At 38.4% G+C, this 20,403-nt stretch overlaps 1 protein-coding gene across 1 annotated transcript; it reads right to left on the bottom strand.

The window, feature by feature from the left end:
- Positions 1-1,742: 1,742 nt before the first annotated feature.
- rasgef1ba (RasGEF domain family, member 1Ba) lies at positions 1,743-18,413 on the bottom strand. Its single transcript, XM_027138529.2, has 14 exons — positions 18,167-18,413; positions 14,160-14,342; positions 13,894-14,016; positions 13,642-13,779; positions 10,959-11,171; positions 10,792-10,866; positions 9,619-9,714; positions 9,224-9,326; positions 7,947-8,026; positions 6,965-7,060; positions 4,956-5,051; positions 4,555-4,678; positions 3,899-3,971; positions 1,743-3,053 (listed from the first exon to the last, which is right to left on the bottom strand). The coding sequence occupies exons 2-14, from the start codon at positions 14,334-14,336 to the stop codon at positions 3,029-3,031; spliced, it is 1,419 nt and encodes a 472-aa protein (XP_026994330.1). The 5' UTR covers positions 14,337-14,342; positions 18,167-18,413; the 3' UTR covers positions 1,743-3,028.
- Between the last annotated feature and the right edge of the window lie 1,990 nt (positions 18,414-20,403).

Genomic DNA, 20,403 nt, shown 5'->3' with positions numbered 1-20,403 from the left:
TGTTTATTGGTTTAGATTTTGACAATGGGCAGGCTAAGAGCTAGAGCAGGTATGGTTATTATTTTAAGTAATTGTTACTACATGTTGGAATAGTTTGATTAGTTTTTTAAGGTAAAGTCCTAAGATGTATTTTATTTTTGTGGGTTTTTTGTTGTGATAAATTTGATGGTGACAAACCTATTTTAATTTAGTTTCACATTATTATTATTATTATTATTATTATTATTATTATTATTATTATTATTATTATTTACTATTTTACGACTACATGTTAAAAAGAGTTTTTAAAATGACTACAAACTACAAACATTTTTTTTCTCAATACAGAGTCTCTTATTGTGTCGCTTAAAAGTTTAGGGACCGTCTCTAAATATCAGCAAAAAGAAAAAGTGTGAAATAAGTGTTGTTTTTGTTGGATATGGTTAGAACAAAGGAACATTAAGAAAAACAGCTCCAAAACTAATCACCTTTTATAAGATTGAAACATTGGACATATGTAACTTTATATTTGTAACATTTAATTGGATTTGTAACTAATTATCATTATAAAAACTGATATTCATATAGAAATGTAAAATCTTAATTCTATAAAATTAATGTATAAAAGTGGTTGAATAGTTATTATTTACCAAAATTATTTACTAAACTGACATCATGATATCTTCTGCAAGATGACAGTGTTGCTCTAAACAAGTTAGACAATATAAATTATACCGTACCTGATAGTTTGGACACTTTTGCTCTTTCTATATTTTTTTTATTTCTTTACAAATGTTTCAGTATTTCAATAATTTTATTCTTTGTGAATTCATCTTTCCATTGACACAAACTCAGCTCAGAGGTTGAGAAGTGGTTTCTGGGCTTGTATTTGCGAGTTGGCTCAATGTTCAGCTGTCACCGTTGACACACATACTATTCTTTAAACTAAAAGACATTGATCATTACATATTAATTGGCTTTCCAGTTGCTGGAACAAATTATCCAGTAAACTCAATTTTTCTTATTTTTTAAGAATCATTTCATAACATTCTGGCAGCATTTTATTTTGTGTAATAGCATCATTTAGCACCTTTAGTTGTCAGCATTTTACCCTAAAGGTTCTGGTCACAGTGTTATATACTATATACTATGTTATAACATTATAGTTAGAAGACCGCTGATATGGAATGTTTTGACAAATTCTGCTTTTAAAGTACAAAAGGTAAGTAATTTCTTTTACATTTTTATAACAGGAGGTTTGTCAAAACCCATAGCATTCTGTTATGTGAAGTGTTTCAAAGTTTGCCAAAAGTTTCCTTTAGGTTTTATTTATTTTATATATACAAAATAATGTTTCAGGTACAGATAGCCAGTTTAGGCCAACATTTCCATAGGAATTACAATTGATAGGCCACTGTTTTAAATATTTGGCACATTAAAACAGAATGCAGTTGTAAAGAGAGGATATTTTAGTTACCCTAACCTTCTTCTCCACTCAAATCAGGTGTATAAGTGTATAAGGGCACAGGTAGTTTACGTAACATATATGTTGACATACGTGACCAACTGGTGATTTATTAGTGGTTACAACAATATAAAAAATATATATTAAAGTGTGTTTCTTAAGGATCGTCCATGGATTACAATAAGAATGCATGTTTACATAAGGATTATTTTATTGAAATCCTTTTTTTTTTTTTTTGTCTATACAGCTATACAGATATATCTATCTCATTTGTTCTCTTATCCAGAAAATGCATGTGCACGGGAGAGAAAAACACTTTATTTGTGTAAAGCTTTGGAAAATTTTCTTATAAGCAGAAAAAAATCCACATGGTAAACTAAACATCAGGTAATATTAACCTCTTTAACTTCATGTTGTATGTTAGTGCCCTGAACATGAGGCTGCCTCATACAAAGTTGATAAATATAAAATATTAGCACAATATCTTGTAGCTACAAAATGTTTATGTACAAATGGACACAGAACAAAAGGTAACAAATTTTGTATAAATCACTTAAAAGGGAAAATTACAACACAGTATAGTCAGAGAACAGGAACAATCTAATCCTTAAAATAATAATAAGAATTTCATCAACAGATCAGGAAAACATTTGTGTAAAATAACATGCTGCTGAACTAGTCCTACAGTAACGGGTGTGTAGTATACTGTAGCTTGTGTTAAATAAAGCATGACCAGCAGGGGGCCACATAATAGCATCATAGCAAAACTAGCTGGCGTAAACAGGAGGTAGATGAACAATGTGTTTCAGTGGAATGAGTGAAAAATTGTGTTCCTATAGTAACACTGCTAACAGAATGTAAGTGTTCGTGTCTCCTTCATTGATACATATGAACAGGGCAAAGCCCACATAAAAGGTAATAAGAATGCTACTGAAACTTAAAAAAACAACAACAACAGGTTACAAGAACCGAAAAGGACACCCAGTGCATTCAGCAGACCTTGACGAGCCGCTCTCGTCCACACTTGGCATTCACTCACACGTGTGAGAAAAACACATTACAAATACCTCAGGTATAAAATAACATATCAAATACAACAAAAAATAAAGAGAAAGTAAATCTATACTTAAATATTGTATACTATGAATATAAGATACTGTTACAAAGTACACACAATGCTGGTTTTAATATTAGTCTTCTTTTGTTTTTTTGTTTGTTTTTAAATATTCTGTTCACAGAGTTGGCCATCCAGCAGCAAACTCAGAAGACTATGTGCATCAAAAGCTTCAAAACACCTCATGAGACAGTGGAAAATTCGTCATGAGTTGCAGCCATGTGACATCGAGAACTCAGCATGTTTTTTTTTCTCCAGAAAAACATTAGTCTTTTTGAAGGTACAATAAGTGATAATCTTTACAAAGTGATATCAAGTATCCATCATACACACAAAACACTTTCAAAGTAGTGATTGTCGTTTCCTTTAAAAATCAGGGATACGTCTCACTTTTTGAGGTGACAAAATGGGGATGCAGCTGGCTATAAGAAGCTTAACATCGCTGATAAGACTTTGGTTCTTCAGTAGAACTACATCCTGTTCAGCAGAGAGGACCTGCAATAAGAACACAGAGATGAATCAGGACAATGTGGCTAAATAAATGAATTTTCAACCCTAAACGTTAAGAACTCAAGGAGTGCTACCAGACTTCTTCCTTCCGCGATGTCCTTTTATATAATTGGACTCAACTAAAGCAAAGCCGTTTGTCTACCTGACACCAGCTGATATGTCCCATTTCCTGCCTCTTATCTCTTCTTCTCTGTCCACTACAGAGTTAATTTCCTCCCACTAAAGCACTGACAGTTGCGCTCTTGCCCGGGCCTAAGCACGTTCTGCTGATCCACACAGAATCTTGTGACAGATCCTGTCGCAGTGGGGAAAACGCCTCTCTCTATCCATCACCCGCTCTCTGTCGCCCCTCCCTCTATGTTTTGGATGGCTGTAAGGAAACGTGACTGCATACACAGCCAAGTGGACTCGGGGAGGGGTTGAGTTTAGTCATCTTTTGCTACCATTACCAGTGTTCCATGCTGTGCCTTTCAATACGGTGCTGGACCAATGTTTTTCCACAAATCAGCATAATCATATTCTTACTGCTCATCTTACTGTTTCATGAAAGTTTTATTTATAATGTAAAGGTATTTTTAGGAAACATTTTCTTAATTCTAATGCACTAATCTATCACACTATTTTCCTATAACAGCTTGCTACCAAATGTTTATTCCTTACTTAATTGTACATCTATAATGTAAAATGTGTCATAACAGCTGAGTAACTAATGCATGATGTACATACTGTATCAACAAGTCTGGAATATGATACCTTTTTGCCCACAAAGGCCCAAAAGGTATCATAAACCATTGTTCAGCCGTGATGATTAAATGCTCACACTCACACACCTAAGAGATTTCCATCTGTCTTTCTCCATGTTGTTCTCCGGTCCCTCGCTCTCGTAGGACGCCTGATACAAAGCTGTCAACAGACAAGAGAGAGTACAATGTGTCACTTCATCAAAGGCCTTGTTTTTGACTCATTTCTATCTCATGTGCATTCTCACAGGAGGAAATACTTCACACTTGAGTTAATCAGAGTATGTGATGTGTGTAAGGCACACTCTCTGTCTTTACTCAACACCTATCAGATTATACATGAGGAAAGGAATGAGACAGCAGTAGCAGGTTCTGTATAAATGATGTGTAGTCACTAAATAAATAGCAACATGTGTTTGGTCAGCAGCTTGGTTGTGCACTATGGGTGGTAGGGATGTTATTACTCTCTCTCCCCTGTCAGTCACAGCGACACTAGCCAATCATGGACGTCTGGCAAGATCGTTTATGCGCAAGCGGGCAGATAACACTTTCTTCAATGTGTGTTAAGATGCCGAGTAAGACAGCATGTGTTAACCTTAACCCTCCCCACTATTTAGCTGCTGTATAACAGAGGAGGACTAGCGTATGTGATGGAATTGGGAGGTGAAAGAAATGAGGAATAAATGAGAGGGGAATCATCATGGTCTAGCGGTCTATGTGCTTCCAGTATGATTGAAAATGCTTACCATCCTCGCTAAAGATGGGAGCGGTGAGGAGGTACTGCAGAATCTTGCGGTCCTTCTCAAAAGGACATTCCACTTTCTTCCAGGTCATAAACTCGTTCACCTGCTTGGCCAGCTCCCAGAATTTCTGCCAAACAAAGCAGGACATCAAATGTTAACCGCCATCCTCAATTCTCAGCATTCAGCAAATATCCACAGCACAAAAGCCAGTAAGCTTTACACTGCAGACTTCCTCATTTTTCACAGCTTGCATACAGAGTGTGTGCATGCATCATTGTCCTGTAACTGCATGTGGCCATTGCTATGCAAAGCTAAAAGTTTCCTTAACAGTTATACAACTAATGGACAATAGTTTTTTTTTTCCACTTCTTTAATAAAAAGGAACTGTTAAAAGGAAAAAATACCCCATAATTGATCTGTCCATTAGGGAGCCGGTTAGCACATCCTTCATTGAGGAAGACAATGTCCTTGATGAAGAGGCTGAAGAATGGAATAACAATCTGAAAGTTGGAAAAAAAAGTACAGTAATGTTACAAAAATTGTTTTGAAGGATGTTATTTTAGTTACTATGCATGAGCCCAAACAATTCAGCAGCATGTGCACATGTCCGAAAAATCAACAAAGTTCAGCCCTGTGAACAGATTAGGTCATGTTTGGTCTTAGAAGATGAGATGCAGGTGATAACTACAAGATGGGTTAGTTAACATCTAAAGTAGCATGTCAAAAAGTACACCTGTTTCTACCACTCTAGCGTGCAATTACAGTGACTCATGAAAGAATGCAGACACCGTGTAAATGAAACAAGAGCTCAGCTGTCACGCAACACCTAAGCTGAAAACCCTCGAAGCAAAATGCATGATGAAGTTGTGCTTGAGCCCATACATGAAGAAAACAACAAGAACGGCCACCGAACGCACAAAAATATATGTTGGATTTAAATTAGATATCGACAGCTCGGTATACCTTGATGCCTAAACCAAATAAGATTTTATTAATCTGTCATTAGGACACAATATTTCAATAGTTATTCAGGGTTTTATGTAAACATTTACATCACTGTTATCATCAACAGCAAAGATCAAATAAAAAACCTACCAAAATTAAGGTTACAATTTAAATACCCTTACTATACTGTATCTGTGTACTTTCAGTTCACCAAAACTGTAACACACAGTTTGTTTTGTTGCTGAGGAACTACTGTGAGTACATGAGCCAAACTTAGGATAAGCTGAAGCCAGGAAAAAATATGAACACTACACATAAAGCTGATATTGGCTAACTGTCTCTTCTAATTAAAAGGATGTAAATGAACTACATTAAAAATTCTGAGTAGGGGAAGTCAATGTATTGAAAATGTAAATTCAGAGACGTTATGCAGACCTAAGACTTCTGCAGTGATTAGTTAAGTTGTTTATAGTCTGCAGCCTTTTTGTAGGAGACACAACATGATTTGCTTTGTTTCCGGTGTGTCCCCAGCGTGACAACTAAATCCAAAGCAGGTCTGATTTGGGCAAAACAAAGTTGCAGTGTCACCAATACTCTGAGCAGAATACTCTGTCAACAAACACCCACACCCAAATGAACAGGGTAGGAGAGTTGAACATTCCAGACTTTCTTGGGAACATTCTGTCTTATGACCACAGAAAATACAGCTCCTTCCCACACCATTTTCACAAAAGGTCATCATTAGCTCAGAGAATGAGGCAAAAAATGCGAAAACAGTGTCCGCATTTGTGTCTAAATGATGGAATGCGGCATATGTCTGCAAAACGTTGAATGACTGAGGGCAATCTGAAGCAGGTCGACCAATGTCTACATCGTTCATGGAACTGGCCAGTTGCCATGTTGTTCCAAAGAACAGAACATTTTAAGGAAAAAGCAGCATGTGCCTTATGACGTCTTGCACAGACAATTATGTCCCATTTATGGCTCAGTACGACCAGCCTTTGCCCTAAGAGGAAGCTTCATTACATAACATTGTTTTGGCCATAGCTGTGCTAGACACAGTTTGGTGAGAATACTGGGAGTGCTTGATAGCGGTAATAAAGCCCATGGAGGGCAGTGTTACAGATGATCTCAGTTCACAGTATTCCTGATATGGTCCTCGTTTTACAGCTGGCTGAACCAGTCAGCTACAATCTTGAGATACAATCTTTCTCTCTGTCATTATAAACAGTGAAATGACCTCTCATTACTACAAACATGGGCCTGTTTATTGCTTGCAAGTCTTTGATATATGTCAGATATGTCAAGAGCATTTTTAAGAAAATGAGGTTAAAAAAATATATACAGAATAACTACGTATGTGCAACTATTTGAGTGATAAGGCCCAGTGAAACAAAAGCAAAATGAGAGACTTAAAAACAAGAAAAACTTGTGCAGTGAGTATGGTGTTGACTGACAGCAGCTTTACCTTTTCTCTGCTGGTATGTGCAGTTATAGATCTTTGTGTGGCTCCACGTAATGCTGTTCTGTAGTTGTAGAAGTTGCTGGACGGGTCCATCTGGTGCTAAAGAAAAATAGTGGAGAGTTGTACATTAGGTTTGTACAACAGCAACCTGCAGGACGTTTTCTTTCACTGTGATTTTTGCAGCTATTACCGCTGAAATAAAGGAATGTTCTTGCATGGGAGCATGGTAATGAGTGCTATCATATACAAAGTAAAAATTTCCCCAAGATGTCTAAGTGGTTTAGACATGACCTGAATGTGAAATAAAATAACGCTAGTCCAAAACCGCAGGATTTCTTCGAACGTCCACTTAAGGATCCTGCCTGCAGCTTTAACAATCTAGGTTTTGACAGGGAAGACAAAGAGCCAACTAAACCCTTTTATCTTTAAACCCTCAGATCTCAGTGTGTAAGGAAAAAGAGAACATCGCTATACAAGCTTCTGTCTGCTGGAGGGAAAAACATCAGTGTGATGGAACACTAAGTGTAGGTAGACAACAAAAGACTCCATTCCCAATATATAGTTAAACTTTGAAATTCCATAGCCTAAAGATTTGGGACGATCCCTATGGTGGTGGAGAAAAGGGGATGGGTTATGTTTACAAAGCCTGCTAATCATTTGTAGATGTTAAATAAGCAGCATGGAGGAAGAATCAATTTGTTCCATTGTTTTATAAACTTACACTTAAACACATTATATTTAACTGGAATGAACGGGTCAGCATATTGTCATGGGATAAGCACCGTACATGCCTGAGACACTTGGACAGCGTTAGTAAAGTGTTTGGTGTGCTGATTTAGAACATATGTAGTAATTCGACATTGTTTCGCTTCTCTTGATATTCGCAAGCATACTCTTAAACATTCATATCTCACACATATAATGCATCGAGAGGAGCCGCACTTCTTTATATGAGAAAAAATAATTTAAAAAAATAAATACTAACCTCCAGAATATCAAACTTGGCCGTTTTGACTTTGGCCCAGGTCTTCTTTAGTCGAGATACTGGACTCATATTCATGCCAGCTGTAGGAGACACATACACACATCAAGTCAGCACAGGGCAACACCCAAGTCCCATTTCCTGCCACAGCTGCGATTTTGCAGCTTCTAATCCTCAGGAACAATAGCTTTAGGGCTGCATCACTTCCCCCTAAAAGTCTGTTTAGTATTTGAAAGGAATTGTAACAGGTCAGAGCAATGAGGTCCCCGCACTAGTGACACTATCTGATCAATCTGTTCTACACTGATCTGTCTAGTGATGACCAAAGCAAGAGTCATTCAGTAGTTTTTATCTGATGGCTGGGTCACTATGGAGGCAGATGATCTTATGATTTAGTTATGGGGGATTGGCAGTCATGAGAATAAAAGAATTACTATTCATTGTCTGTACCACATTCTTTTTTCATTTAAAAAACTTTCTTCTTCTCAGTGCAATTGTTTAAAAGCAGGGACATTGGGGCTTTTGCCTAAAAGTTGCCTGAAAGCTGATACTATCTACAGACAAAATTACAAAAGAACCCCATTTATACTGCTGGCAGGTGTTAGGTACAGATCTCTTCCATCTCCCTACACTGTCTAATGTCTTTGAAATTAGTAAGAATAATGTTTGACCTCATGCCAGGACGCATGCTCATGGTCCATTCACCCAACACAATGGTGTAGCTTCACACAGTAAACCTTTCACATGACTATTTTGTTGAGTCTAACATGTGCTTACTCGCTCTCCAGGGAAAAACACTTGTGTAAGAGTATTGGCCTGTTGGTTTGCCTCTAGGGAAAGTCCTAGAAAAGGACAGCTGGTTTCACCCCCTCCCATCTTTCCCTCTCTCATCTATGGAGATGATCAGTGCTGACCATCTGCGTGCAGATCCCTGGCTCCAACCCAGCAGCTGTGTTTTCACCCCTACAAACTGTAGTAACATTACACTAATGTACTACAGATCTAGCTAGTGTGCTACCACTAGCCATCACTGCTACCACAGAGCATCAAAAAAGGGTTCTTTATGTTGACTCACTAATGTGATTTTTCTTAAAATATTTCATGATGTAAAAAAGGCATTAAAGTTCATGCACTTATTCAAAATCATTCTTGTATTATAATCATAGGTGGTACAACTGATTAGAATGTGAAAGATCCAGCTAAACAAACACTTAACAAGATCCGTAGGCAACACAAGGTTTTCTATGATAACTAAAAAAAACGCAAATTAAAGCACTCACAAATGATGGCCATGAGAGAGTTGAAGTTGCCAATATTAAAGCATTCCCGTGCCACATCGATGAAGAACTCGATGACACGAGCTCTGTGCTTTTTCTTCACAGGCTGTATGGTGAAAAAAAGAAAAGAAAAGCAATGTTTATCATGCAAGTTGTAAATGCAAGGACAAATTACTGTCTACTGACAACAAGGAGTATGTCTTGCTTTCTAATAACAAAACACCCCAACATAGGACAGCCCTTCCCTGGGGTTAGGCAAAAAAATTACACCTGTAAATTAAATAGCTGCTCTGACGTTTAAACCTTGTAATTATCTCCTGTCTGAAAGGCTTAATGGCTTAATTTGCATAGGTAATTGAAGGGCATAGAGAGAATCTGTCTTGATACAATGAACTCACCATACAGATCTCAGTGGCTACCAAGTAGCTCAGCCTGTTGAACCACTCCACATATGCCTCCAGGTTGCTGACTTTCTTGCGATCACTAAAACAACTCTGCAAAGAGATTTTTCACAGCTGTAAATAAGCATGGTGCAAAAACAAGATTCAGACATTATTAATATACTCAATACTGTTCCACCAAACACATGAAACTAAAGAAAACTGCCAAATGGACCGTTAAAAAAAATACAAGATATGTTAACAACGGTGTAATAAATAAGGAATAAAACAGAGAGAGCATTTCTAGGACATTTATCAATACATTTAATTCAGTTCATTACCTATTGTCCTACAACAGCAGTCCCATTTATCATTTGCTTTATTGCAGCTATAAACTGTCATTTCATCACCAGGCTCTATTTACTCTCCTTAATAAGACAAAAACTATGCAGCTTGTCATGTTACAGAGAAACAGCAAAGCACAGCACCTTCTTCCAGAGTGTTGTGAATTACAAAGTGCAGTGGTATAAATAATACAGATCATTTAAGAAGGAATGCATAAAACCCCTGTTTGAACAAAGACTTAAAAAAAGGAAAGCTAATGGTATATAACCCCAAACACTAGAGCACTCCATTAAAGCGTCACTCACTGAGACTAACTCCCCAACCTCTGTGGGTCATGATTCCCACAGACACGTAGGCTAAACACTTGTGTTTGATTTTGAGTGAGAGTTTCAAACTTCTTTTCTGCTGCTCATTCCTTGCATTCCTCTGCATTGACTATAATATTCTCCTCACAAAGGGTGTCCCTGCCTGATGTCTCTTTGTGATCGACAGCCTCATGGAGGCATGTCTGAGACTCAAGCACTTGAAAGAGACTGCTAACGCCATACAAGAAAAAGCGCGCCAATGCATCATTCCACTGCCTGTTGCTTGGCAGCTGACTGCAAGTATTTTCTGACAACATGGTGGGTCTGAGCTGACCTTGCGATGGGAGTTTCATGTGAACCAGCAAAGAGAGTGAGTGGAATTTTACAGTTCTCAGTTTACTGTGAGTAAAAAGTCACAGTATCGCCTCAAGCTAATGCAAATATTAGCTGCATTGATTTGTTCGAGTTTGGTATTTGTTTTGGTGACTCTGGGGAGAAGTCCAAACAAAAAGTTCATTTAATGCTTGAACAGTAATGTTACCTTTCCATTGTCAAGAGAATCTTTCTGAACAAACGCCTGGACAAATTCTTCAGGTCCTATGTAACTTAGTCGCTCCTGGAAAATTAAACAAAAGATGAGGTTAGCTTATGTAGGTAATGTAAGTGTGATTGTAGGAGTAGGAATATCGATATCACACGAGTACATACCAACTCAATATGTGTTAGCTGTTGAGCTAGAGTGAATGTGTCACTGCAGATGGTCAGGATGTCTCTCTGGATAGACTGAGGCTTGGTTTTCAAAACCGTTAGTCTGTCTGGCACTGTGGAGTTGATCTTGGCCAGGTTTTCTTCATACTGACTGTGCGTAGTGAGTTTACGGATCAGGGCTTGAATCATCTGATGCACAGCTTTCCGGTAGACCTAGAAAGACCAAAGAAGGATGGGCAAACTTAGTGCTGAACTTGCGCCAACATTTTCAACTATGTTAACTTTTACTATTGGCTATTACAATAATGATTGAGCACTTTCATGCAGAAAATACTGCTTGGCATGTAGAGATAAGAAAATAATCTTTTGACATATGAAGAAACATGAACATTTTCAGTGAAGGCAGGAGTGATGGTGGCATACCACGTATGGAAAACTGAGGTGTAAATGAAGAGGGTTTTTTCTCTTTTGACTGGTCGTTTTCTTTTTTTATTATTTAATTGCCATTTGATTTGACTGGTCAGCCATGTAAAAGAACTAAAGCTCAGCTGATGCTGATGGTTACATAAAAGACTTCCTGCAGTATTATGCAAGAGTAGTGCTGTCCACAGACATCCTTCTAATAGAACTGGCAGGCAACCCATTTCCTCTCAGAACTCTGTCCCCTAGGTCCTGTAATCTAATAACAAAAGCTTGACATGATTCAGAACAAGCAGTTGCATAACTAGAATGGAGCAGTGTGAACTTATTATTCTGACTGTAGCAAGAGGTGTAAACTGTGCCGGTCTAGATCGCTGAGGGGCTTGCTTATTCTGTAAATACGCTCGGTCTTAAAGCCCTTATTTACGCTTGATCTAAAGACCACTAATGCTGTTTAATATAGCTGTATGCACACACGAATTCATAACCTGAAGGTACCGTTTAGATTGTCAAACACTTCAACCTAAGTTGAAATACAGCTGGCTGGATTTCTGGATTTCTGTGATGCTCTGGAAAGACACATAGGAAACTGAAGGCTGTCCTTCAATCTAATTCTTAAAGCTTCTCTGTGGCTTCACAGCTTAGAGGACATAATATCCTTTGTGCTAAAGAAACCTTATTTATAAAACTATGTGCTTAACATGATCCCAAGGATCATGCTAATTGGATCAATCGGAAACAAATGTTTACCATATAATTTTCTTTTCAAAGAAGAGATCCTTCTGCTCATACAAGACCAATTTGTAAGAGATCAAAAAGGTTGCTTCTTCAGGATCCACCATATGGGAAAGCTCCTGGCATCACCACAAAAAAGAGCAAGGAGCGATTTATTTTTAGAAACAATTCATGAAGATAACTGGTTGACATTTTGAAGCAGCAGGGAATTCACGCTTGTTGTAGAAAGAGCTGCTTCTACGCCTTCTCCTCACTTGACTTCGGCATATGTGACAGCTAACCTCGTGGCACAACCTGCTGTGCCCTGGCGTAAACAGGGCCTGTGTAAAAGGTGAACTGAAGCCACCAGCCAGGCACAAATCACAGAGCTTGCTTACACTGGGCTCTGCCTTCCCTATATAGATGACCACATCCATAATGACAGTCTCAGCACACCAAGACTCTAAAGACCAAACTGTGGCCTGGAGACAGATGTTACAGTGTTTATTCTAGTCTCTTGCTTACTATTGGCTATCTCAGGACAAATAAGGAGGTGTAGATAAAGTAAAAGCATAAGAAACTGCAGCAGGAATGCACTTGTGATGAACTCCTAGCTCCTAGTATGTTAGAAATGAAACTTCCATTGCCAGACGTTGTACTGTATTGGACAGACATAACATTGATCTAAAGCAGGAATGCATTCCTTTCTCCAGCAGTCCTCCCAATCAGTCACATATACAGAGCTAATATAAGTGCAACGCTCGTGATTATGCTGCAGCAGTGTCCTTTAGTATGTTTTTAGATTGATTTCTCGTAGGTGCGACTGATAAAAAAAAAATCTTTGAGAAAAGTCAATGGGAGAGTGATATGTTAATTCACCAAGCTCATGGGTTTGTGTTCACTTTCTTCAATGGTCTGCCCTAAGTTGCCTCCTGCTGCTAGCTATTATGCTAATACCAAGAAGCAACATGAGCCCAGTGATGAAGGCTTTGCTAAATCTATTTTTCCTTCAACACTTTGTTACAAATATTGTTTTGCTAAGTACAGAATGAAAAATGGACTGGTTGTGGCAGGAGACAATTGCAACCTAATTCATTTGGCACAAATAAATCCATGACATGTGAAAACGTAAATCCTGCAAAGAAACTGGGCTACTCGCTGTAGTCAACTACGTTTCGACTGAACTTTAGATGGAGTTTACAACTAACAATATGCAGGTTTTTTCCCCCTTTTTTGAGAAAACAAACGCTAAAGCAGTGAGTGTTATGGGGCACCAAATGAAACAAAAGCGGCTGAACAATAAAGCTTTCTTCTCTCTCCTCTTGTCAGACACGACAAACTGCTTTGGAACTGGAGACATTTCTCCCCTCCCCCAAGAAGTGACTCTTGCTTCACCCCACGTGTTGGGACCTCCATAGTTTACCGATTTTAGGGCTTGCAGTGGGGTCTTGACAGACTGTCTGCATTAAGTATCATTTGTAGTTGGAACAGAGTTTGTGTTTGAGTTTGTTGTACCTAAACCAAAGTGTATTTCTGAGAGCACACTCACCTCATCTCCAGTGCTCAACCGATGTGTTAATTCTTTTAAACTCCTCATCATCCTTTCATCTCGGAAATCATAAGGAAAGGTCTCTGTCCATTCTGTTAGCAACTGTAAGACTTTAGGAGCGAGTTTTCTGGTTCTCATCTAATGAACATCAGATATACATCCAAAAATATATCATTAAAAATAGCCACAAAATCTGGTATTCAACTGTTGTGTGATTATGGTTATGATATTGTGATCACAGTGCATTATTACCTTGTCTGCTGATGGATCGCTGAGCTTCTGATGGTCTGTGCACAAGTGGCAGACTTTAGACATGAGCTCATGTGGATGTATGAAAAGACGAGAACTGAGCAAGAATGTGAAGATATACGTCCTCTGTGGGTTAAAATTAGGTAGAATCAATTAAGTCCTATGCAAATAAGCACATATTTATTGCACAGAACAAGGATTAGGCTTTACTACTGACTGAGTAATGTTATGCTATGTTATGTTTGTAGAAGAGATAAACCAGTCCTCACATCAGGATAGTAAGCCACAGTGGGGACTAAGTGCTGAATGAGGGCCTCCAGAGACCCTGACACCAGGTTGTTGTCATGGTAATATAAGCCGCTGTAGTCCTCCTCTTTTGTCTGGTAGAGGTTGTTGTTGTAGCCACTGGACCCAAACATCGCTGGAAATGGTGGCGTTTGAGGCATTTTGTCCTGTTGAAGGCCACACAGGATATAATTAGTCCACATTCTCAGTCCTGAAAGCTGCATCTTTGGTGCATTTGGGTGTTTTTAAATAGTATGCCATAATGCTAGTCAAGATTTTGTTTACCTTTGCACATAAAGGTCCCTGAAATCATTATGGGAAGTTGAGTGGAAAAATACTCCTTTTTGGAGGTGCACTCATGGGGATACATCCTATATGATTAATCTAGTTCTGCAAACACCTTGCCTGCTTCTCTTAATTTCCACTCAGAAGCACTATGATGAGAATACACGTGTTCTCACAAACTTAACATTCTAAATTTTATAATCCATCATAATAGCACAACACAGCTGTATGCACTCCGACTGTGTCTTCAACGGTGGTTTAGGAACAAAAAAGCATTTAATTCACTCTTAATTCACGTGGCCACTCAGCACAGCTCACTACAGAGAACCTATTTACTGAGATGAGACAAACAAATAATGCTGACCTATGAGAATCAGTGCTTCATCACGTACCATGAAACGTTTAACCTGCGAGCACTAAGAAATCAAGAGGTTTGTTTCACACACATGCCTCGTGCAACCCTTTACCTTGGGCGCTTCCTGAGTCAAAAGAGTTTGTATTCTGCCTAGGATGAGATGTAGTGCCATCTCACTGCTCTTTTATAGGAGCAGGCAGATTCCTCGAGACAGTGGATAGCCTCAGGAGGACACATGGGCCTCTCAATAAAGGCCTTCTCAGTCACGGCACAAGGCGCACAGAGACCTGCAAATAATGGCCAGTCCCAATAGACGCCTGCCTATTCAATCCTGCATTTAGCTGCAGGCGTAAGAGTGCCAAGGTTAGACGCGGGTGTGCACTAAAAAAGGGGAACGCCATACGTTTTATCTACGCTCCTCTTCTTGCCTTTTTTCATAACACCACAGACATTAGCATTAAAATGGGTGCTAAAAGTCAGAGCTGCGCCCCCGCATGCATCTGTTGCAGCATGTGTTTCACAATCCCTCCATGCCAATGGGATGAAGAGACCAGGATAATAATCAATAACTACAATTTCATGCAATGATTGGTCCCAGTCAATCTAAGGGAAACGGTTCTGTAAAATTCTACCCTAACAAAATTTAACTGCTTGCAATAAATGTGTCAATGTTACCAAAGTAACAAGACACTAAACTGCTGAAAGTGTAACAACTAGCTTATGCTGGTAAAATGTGTTACCCACATTTCAACGTCACTGCACGTAACGCTTGGAAATATGTCAGTCACAGCAAAAAAACCTACCCCACATCGTTCTGCTTAGAAATACTACTTTAGTGCTGAATCTAACCACATCCAAACTCTCCAATAGAATTTAAAATTCATAACATGAAATGTTTGCCCCTCAACAGAACCGTATATACATTTGTTTTTATACAAATAAAGTATAGGAAAGGAAACGGGAGAAAAACAATTGTTGTTGTTGCCATGTTTTATAATAGCCAACAAAAGCATGCCTCAATAGTAATTGTTATTGTTTACTTATTGGTACCACTGTGGCTCATGGATGGCTTGACAATATGCACCATAAAGAATCTTTTGCATATCTCTTCATGAGCCAAGAAACTTTTGGAAGGAAAACCAGTACTTGCAAGTACAAACCTTTTTTTTTTCACATTCACAGGAAGTGGCAGGTGCTGTAAAAGCTAATCCTATAAAAGCGTAAAACAAAGCAGAAGCTAATTATATGTCAGCCAGCTGACTGTGTTTGCTCTTCAGTTGTCAGATGCAAGTACTCCAGGTCAAGTTTTGTTTATCCAGTAAAAAATATTCTAGTTTTTTTTTTCCTGATAGCGTAAAATATCATCACAGAATGCTTGATTGCATACAAACCAAAATAAGAAAATCAATAAAAGTACGAGTGGATTAATCTTTTAGCTGTGACCACAAATTCTTTATATAGTCCAAAGTTTCTATATATGGCAGTTTCAGAACTGGAAATTTCTATCAGTCACATGTCGTTCATGTTTCTTGTGACGAGAGAGGTCATAGGGACTTTCTCTTCAAATGAGGAACTCATAAGGACATGGAAATTGACACTTCCCTATATGTGTTTGGAAACTGTAGTGAGCTACATTTGTTTGTATTAACACAAATCAACACTTTTGTATCAGGCAAATAAAAATTAATAAATAAAATAAAATAAATTGATACAAACTGCAGTGCTGCCATCTCCACCTTAAGGTGTAGTAAATATGTGTTCAACATAAAAGTTCACTGACATAATGACCATGCAAACACCACAAGGTGTTAAGAACTGACATAGAGGTTTTGTTAGGGTCACAAATCAGGACAAAAAATGACCTTGATGACAGGAAAAAACACATCAGTCCTTCATGTCTCTGGAACCAGCTGTGCCAAAGCTGGTGCTGAAAGGCACTCAGAGGGAACTATACAAACAGAGCTCCTCCTTGTTTACAGTATTTTAAGCTTGAGGAATCTGGGTTTGCCACAAGATGTAGAAGAGAGAAAAAAACAGCCAATACCATTACAGTACTGAGGTAACAAGTCATGGGGCAATAAAACCATTAACATAACGTGGACACTGAAAAAGTCTGTTCCTGATGTCTGCACTGTGTTTCCTTTTAACACTCAAGATAACAAACAACATCCTTACTCAGTTTTAGGTTTCTGTTCCAGCATGTTAATCAAGTGTGAGTGTTTGTGTTTCTTGTTAGGAAGAAGGGAATATTTCTCTAAAACTACTATTTAACTGTGCCACGCTGGGCAAAAATTTCCGGGCAAAAATTAGTATTTGTAATTGTGCTGCTCATTATCAAGAATCTTCGAGTGACCTAGCAGACGTCTGCGACACATCGTTTCACAAAATGTCATTGATTCATCTTAGTGTATTATTAAAAGACAAAAACACAACTTGCGACACATACAGTGGAGTGATAAATGTAATTTCAATTCACATTCAGGTCATGTAAAAGGTAGATGACCCAGCAGAGCTGATATGAAGAGATTATTAGGTCCTGTGTTTGTGGAGAGAGAGAGAGAGAGAGAGAGAGAGAGAGAGAGAAAGAGATGAAATACTCTGTCATTATTATGAATAATAAGCCACTCCTGAAAGACACCTACAACACCTGCTTTATGTTAAATTTAATGTGATAATAAAATTCTGAATATTTCCTCTTGATATTAGAAATGATCCAAAGCATTAATGTTTGTGCCTGAAGACTGATGTAAATTACAGCACCAGAAGGTTACACTTCTTCTCTCAAAGCTTATAATATAGTCTTAAAGTTTAGGACCCTTTATCTTGTGCACTCAGTACTCAGCCCTCAGAACTCGACCATCAGCACTCAGTACGCAGTACACAGCACTCTGCCATCAGTACTCAGCACTCAGCCATCAGTACACAGTACACAGCACTCAGCCATCAGCACTCAGTACTCAGCCATCAGTACACAGCACTCAGCCATCAGTACACAGTACACAGCACTCAGTACTCAGCCATCAGTACACAGCACTCAGCACTCAGTACTCAGCACTCAGCCATCAGTACACAGCACTCAGCCATCAGTACACAGTACACAGCACTCAGTACTCAGCACTCAGCCATCAGTACACAGCACTCAGTACTCAGCCATCAGTACACAGCACTTAGCACTCAGTACTCAGCACTCAGCCATCAGTACACAGTACAAAGCACCCAGTATACAGCACTCAGTAATCAGTACACAGCACACAGCACTCAGTACACAGTACACAGCACACAGCACTCAGCACACAATACACAGCACACAGCACTCAGTACACAGCCCTGAAACCTGCCCAATGATCTTACCTCCAGATTCTAGGCTGAAGTCCAACACCGTAGTTTTCTGTGTCAAAGTGCAATAAGAGCCGCTGGACATGCACGCACGCAAACGCGATATATATTAAGGTTGTTGTTGTTGTTTTTTTTTTTACATTTACGTGAAGAACTCAAAAGCAATACCGAAAATGTCTTGATGAATAAATCCGAGATGAGTTCAGCAGATGCGCTCCGCTCGTGCGCTCGAGTGAGTGAGTGTGGGGAAAGTGCGCGTCCGCTGAGGACGTGATAGTAGGCGATGACGCGCGAGCTGAAGTAAGCCAATCAGAGCAGTCCGCCGTACACGAGAATCGAGCGCGACCCCGCGTATCCGCGTGACCGCTCTTAGTGGTATTTAGACCAAACTCAGAAAAGGGAAATTAATTTGAAACTGAAAGTGGTTTCATCCCTGGTGAATTCCGTAGGTTTGTTCATTCCCCTTTATTATAACGAACCTAAATTATGAGAAGTTCTGCCTTATTTACTTCAATATTTTGTGGAAAAATTCCCAGGGAATTTACATTCCAACACACCATCCTATTATTGATCTATTGACCTATTATTATTAAAAATAAATACCTGTTTGGTCTGAATGGGCTTAAAAGCTAGCATCAACCTGTACCTAAGTTATTATATCTGTATAGACTTCAATATTAGAAAGATCAAATGAAGGTGCATAGTTTTATTGTGTATATATATGAATAATGTTTACAATACAAATTACATCAGTACAATCAAGCATCTATCTATAGTTTTATAGTCTTAAAGTTTAGAACCCTTTATCCTGTGCACTCAGTACTCAGCTATCAGCACTAAGTATTCAGCACTCAGAATTCAGTACTCAGAACTCAGTATTCAGAATTCAGTACTCAGAACTCAGTTTTATTGTGTGTGTGTGTATATATATATATATATATATATATATATATATATATATATATATATATATATATATATATATATATATATATATATATATATATGAATGTTTACGATACAAATTACACCACTACAATCAAGCATCTTTCAGTCCAAACAGCTATAGTTATATTCACAGTTTCCTGCCACACATTTACAAAAGCCACCAACCCGCATACAACGTTGTGCGTATTAAACCCTGTGATGAATTTCTGTCACATTGAATGTAGATAAACAGATCTTTGTTACAAATGACATTTGCTACTGTGCCCTCGTACTGTATTTCTGGAAACCAAGTACCAAATTATGGCATATGACCTGCTCCTAAATGCTGTGCTTCCACAAGGACTAAAACAGATGCGAGAAAACAGTTCAGTGAAAGGCTTTCCTTCTCTTATTACAGTTCAGTGGATAAGAAGTCATCTGTTTACTTTTTAATAGGCATCCTTCAGTAGTAGCTTGAAGCATGTTGCTTAATCGTCTGCCTATTAAAATGATATGTGTACTACACTCATAATGTTTTATTTAAAAGTGTAGATGTTGGAAAAATGGAGTAAGATTAATTCTATGATTAATTAATCGTAAGATTAATTCTATCTTTTGTCAAATCTGATTTAAACCAGTGATGGATTTTATGCTGGGAATGCATGATTCAGATCTTTACTGTCAGTACATACTGTCATCAAATAGGCAAGTTCAGCCTCACACAGCAGAGGTGGTTCGATTACCACTGATATCAAATGATATTGTGTTTTGCTTTTGTTTTAATGGAAAAAACTATGATTGATAATGGTATAAAGTGTATTAGTTTGATGTGCTGATACATTTATGTGGGCAATATGAAATTTTGCAGATAGAAAAGTTAACTCATTGCATGTTGAAATTTCTCATTCGCACTGAAACTTTAAACAGATCAGCAGGGGTGTGTGCTTCCTGGAACCACAAAAAGGTGTCTGAATTACCTCCTTAATCTGCATCGCAAAAGATCCTGCCAGAGCAAGATCCTGACAATGAAACTGAACGTATCCTCTATCATTCAGCAGCAGAGAGCAGCACCTTTGACAATAACAACTGCTCGCCACTATCACGCTCAACACCTACACTCCAAGCCCACAGTTACATAACCACTGGTGAGAAGACTGTATTGTTCTTTGTGAACGGGTGAAGTAGGGAGGTGTGTGGTAATCTGCATAGATGTACCTTAGAATGGACTGTATAAGAAGTGATTCGTTTCACAGCCGGGTGTGTGTACATTAAGGAGGAGGTGGTACATAAAGGTCCCATGTAGATACCTGAAAGATTGCACTTTT

The sequence above is a fragment of the Tachysurus fulvidraco genome, chromosome 9 (assembly GCF_022655615.1).
Source record: "Tachysurus fulvidraco isolate hzauxx_2018 chromosome 9, HZAU_PFXX_2.0, whole genome shotgun sequence".
Taxonomy (NCBI): Eukaryota; Metazoa; Chordata; class Actinopteri; order Siluriformes; family Bagridae; genus Tachysurus; species Tachysurus fulvidraco.
Note: the sequence above shows the minus strand (reverse complement) of the source record. Positions and strands in the feature narration are given on the sequence as shown.

Coding starts and splice junctions, on each gene's coding strand:
- rasgef1ba (XM_027138529.2), bottom strand. CDS start 14,336: ATGCCTCAAACGCCACCATTTCCAGCGATGTTTGGGTCCAGTGGCTAC. Junction 9,715..10,791: donor ATTCTCTTGACAATGGAAAG/GTAACATTACTG, acceptor ATCTCTTTGCAG/AGTTGTTTTAGTGATCGCAA. Junction 3,054..3,898: donor GACAGATGGAAATCTCTTAG/GTGTGTGAGTGT, acceptor TTCTTATTGCAG/GTCCTCTCTGCTGAACAGGA.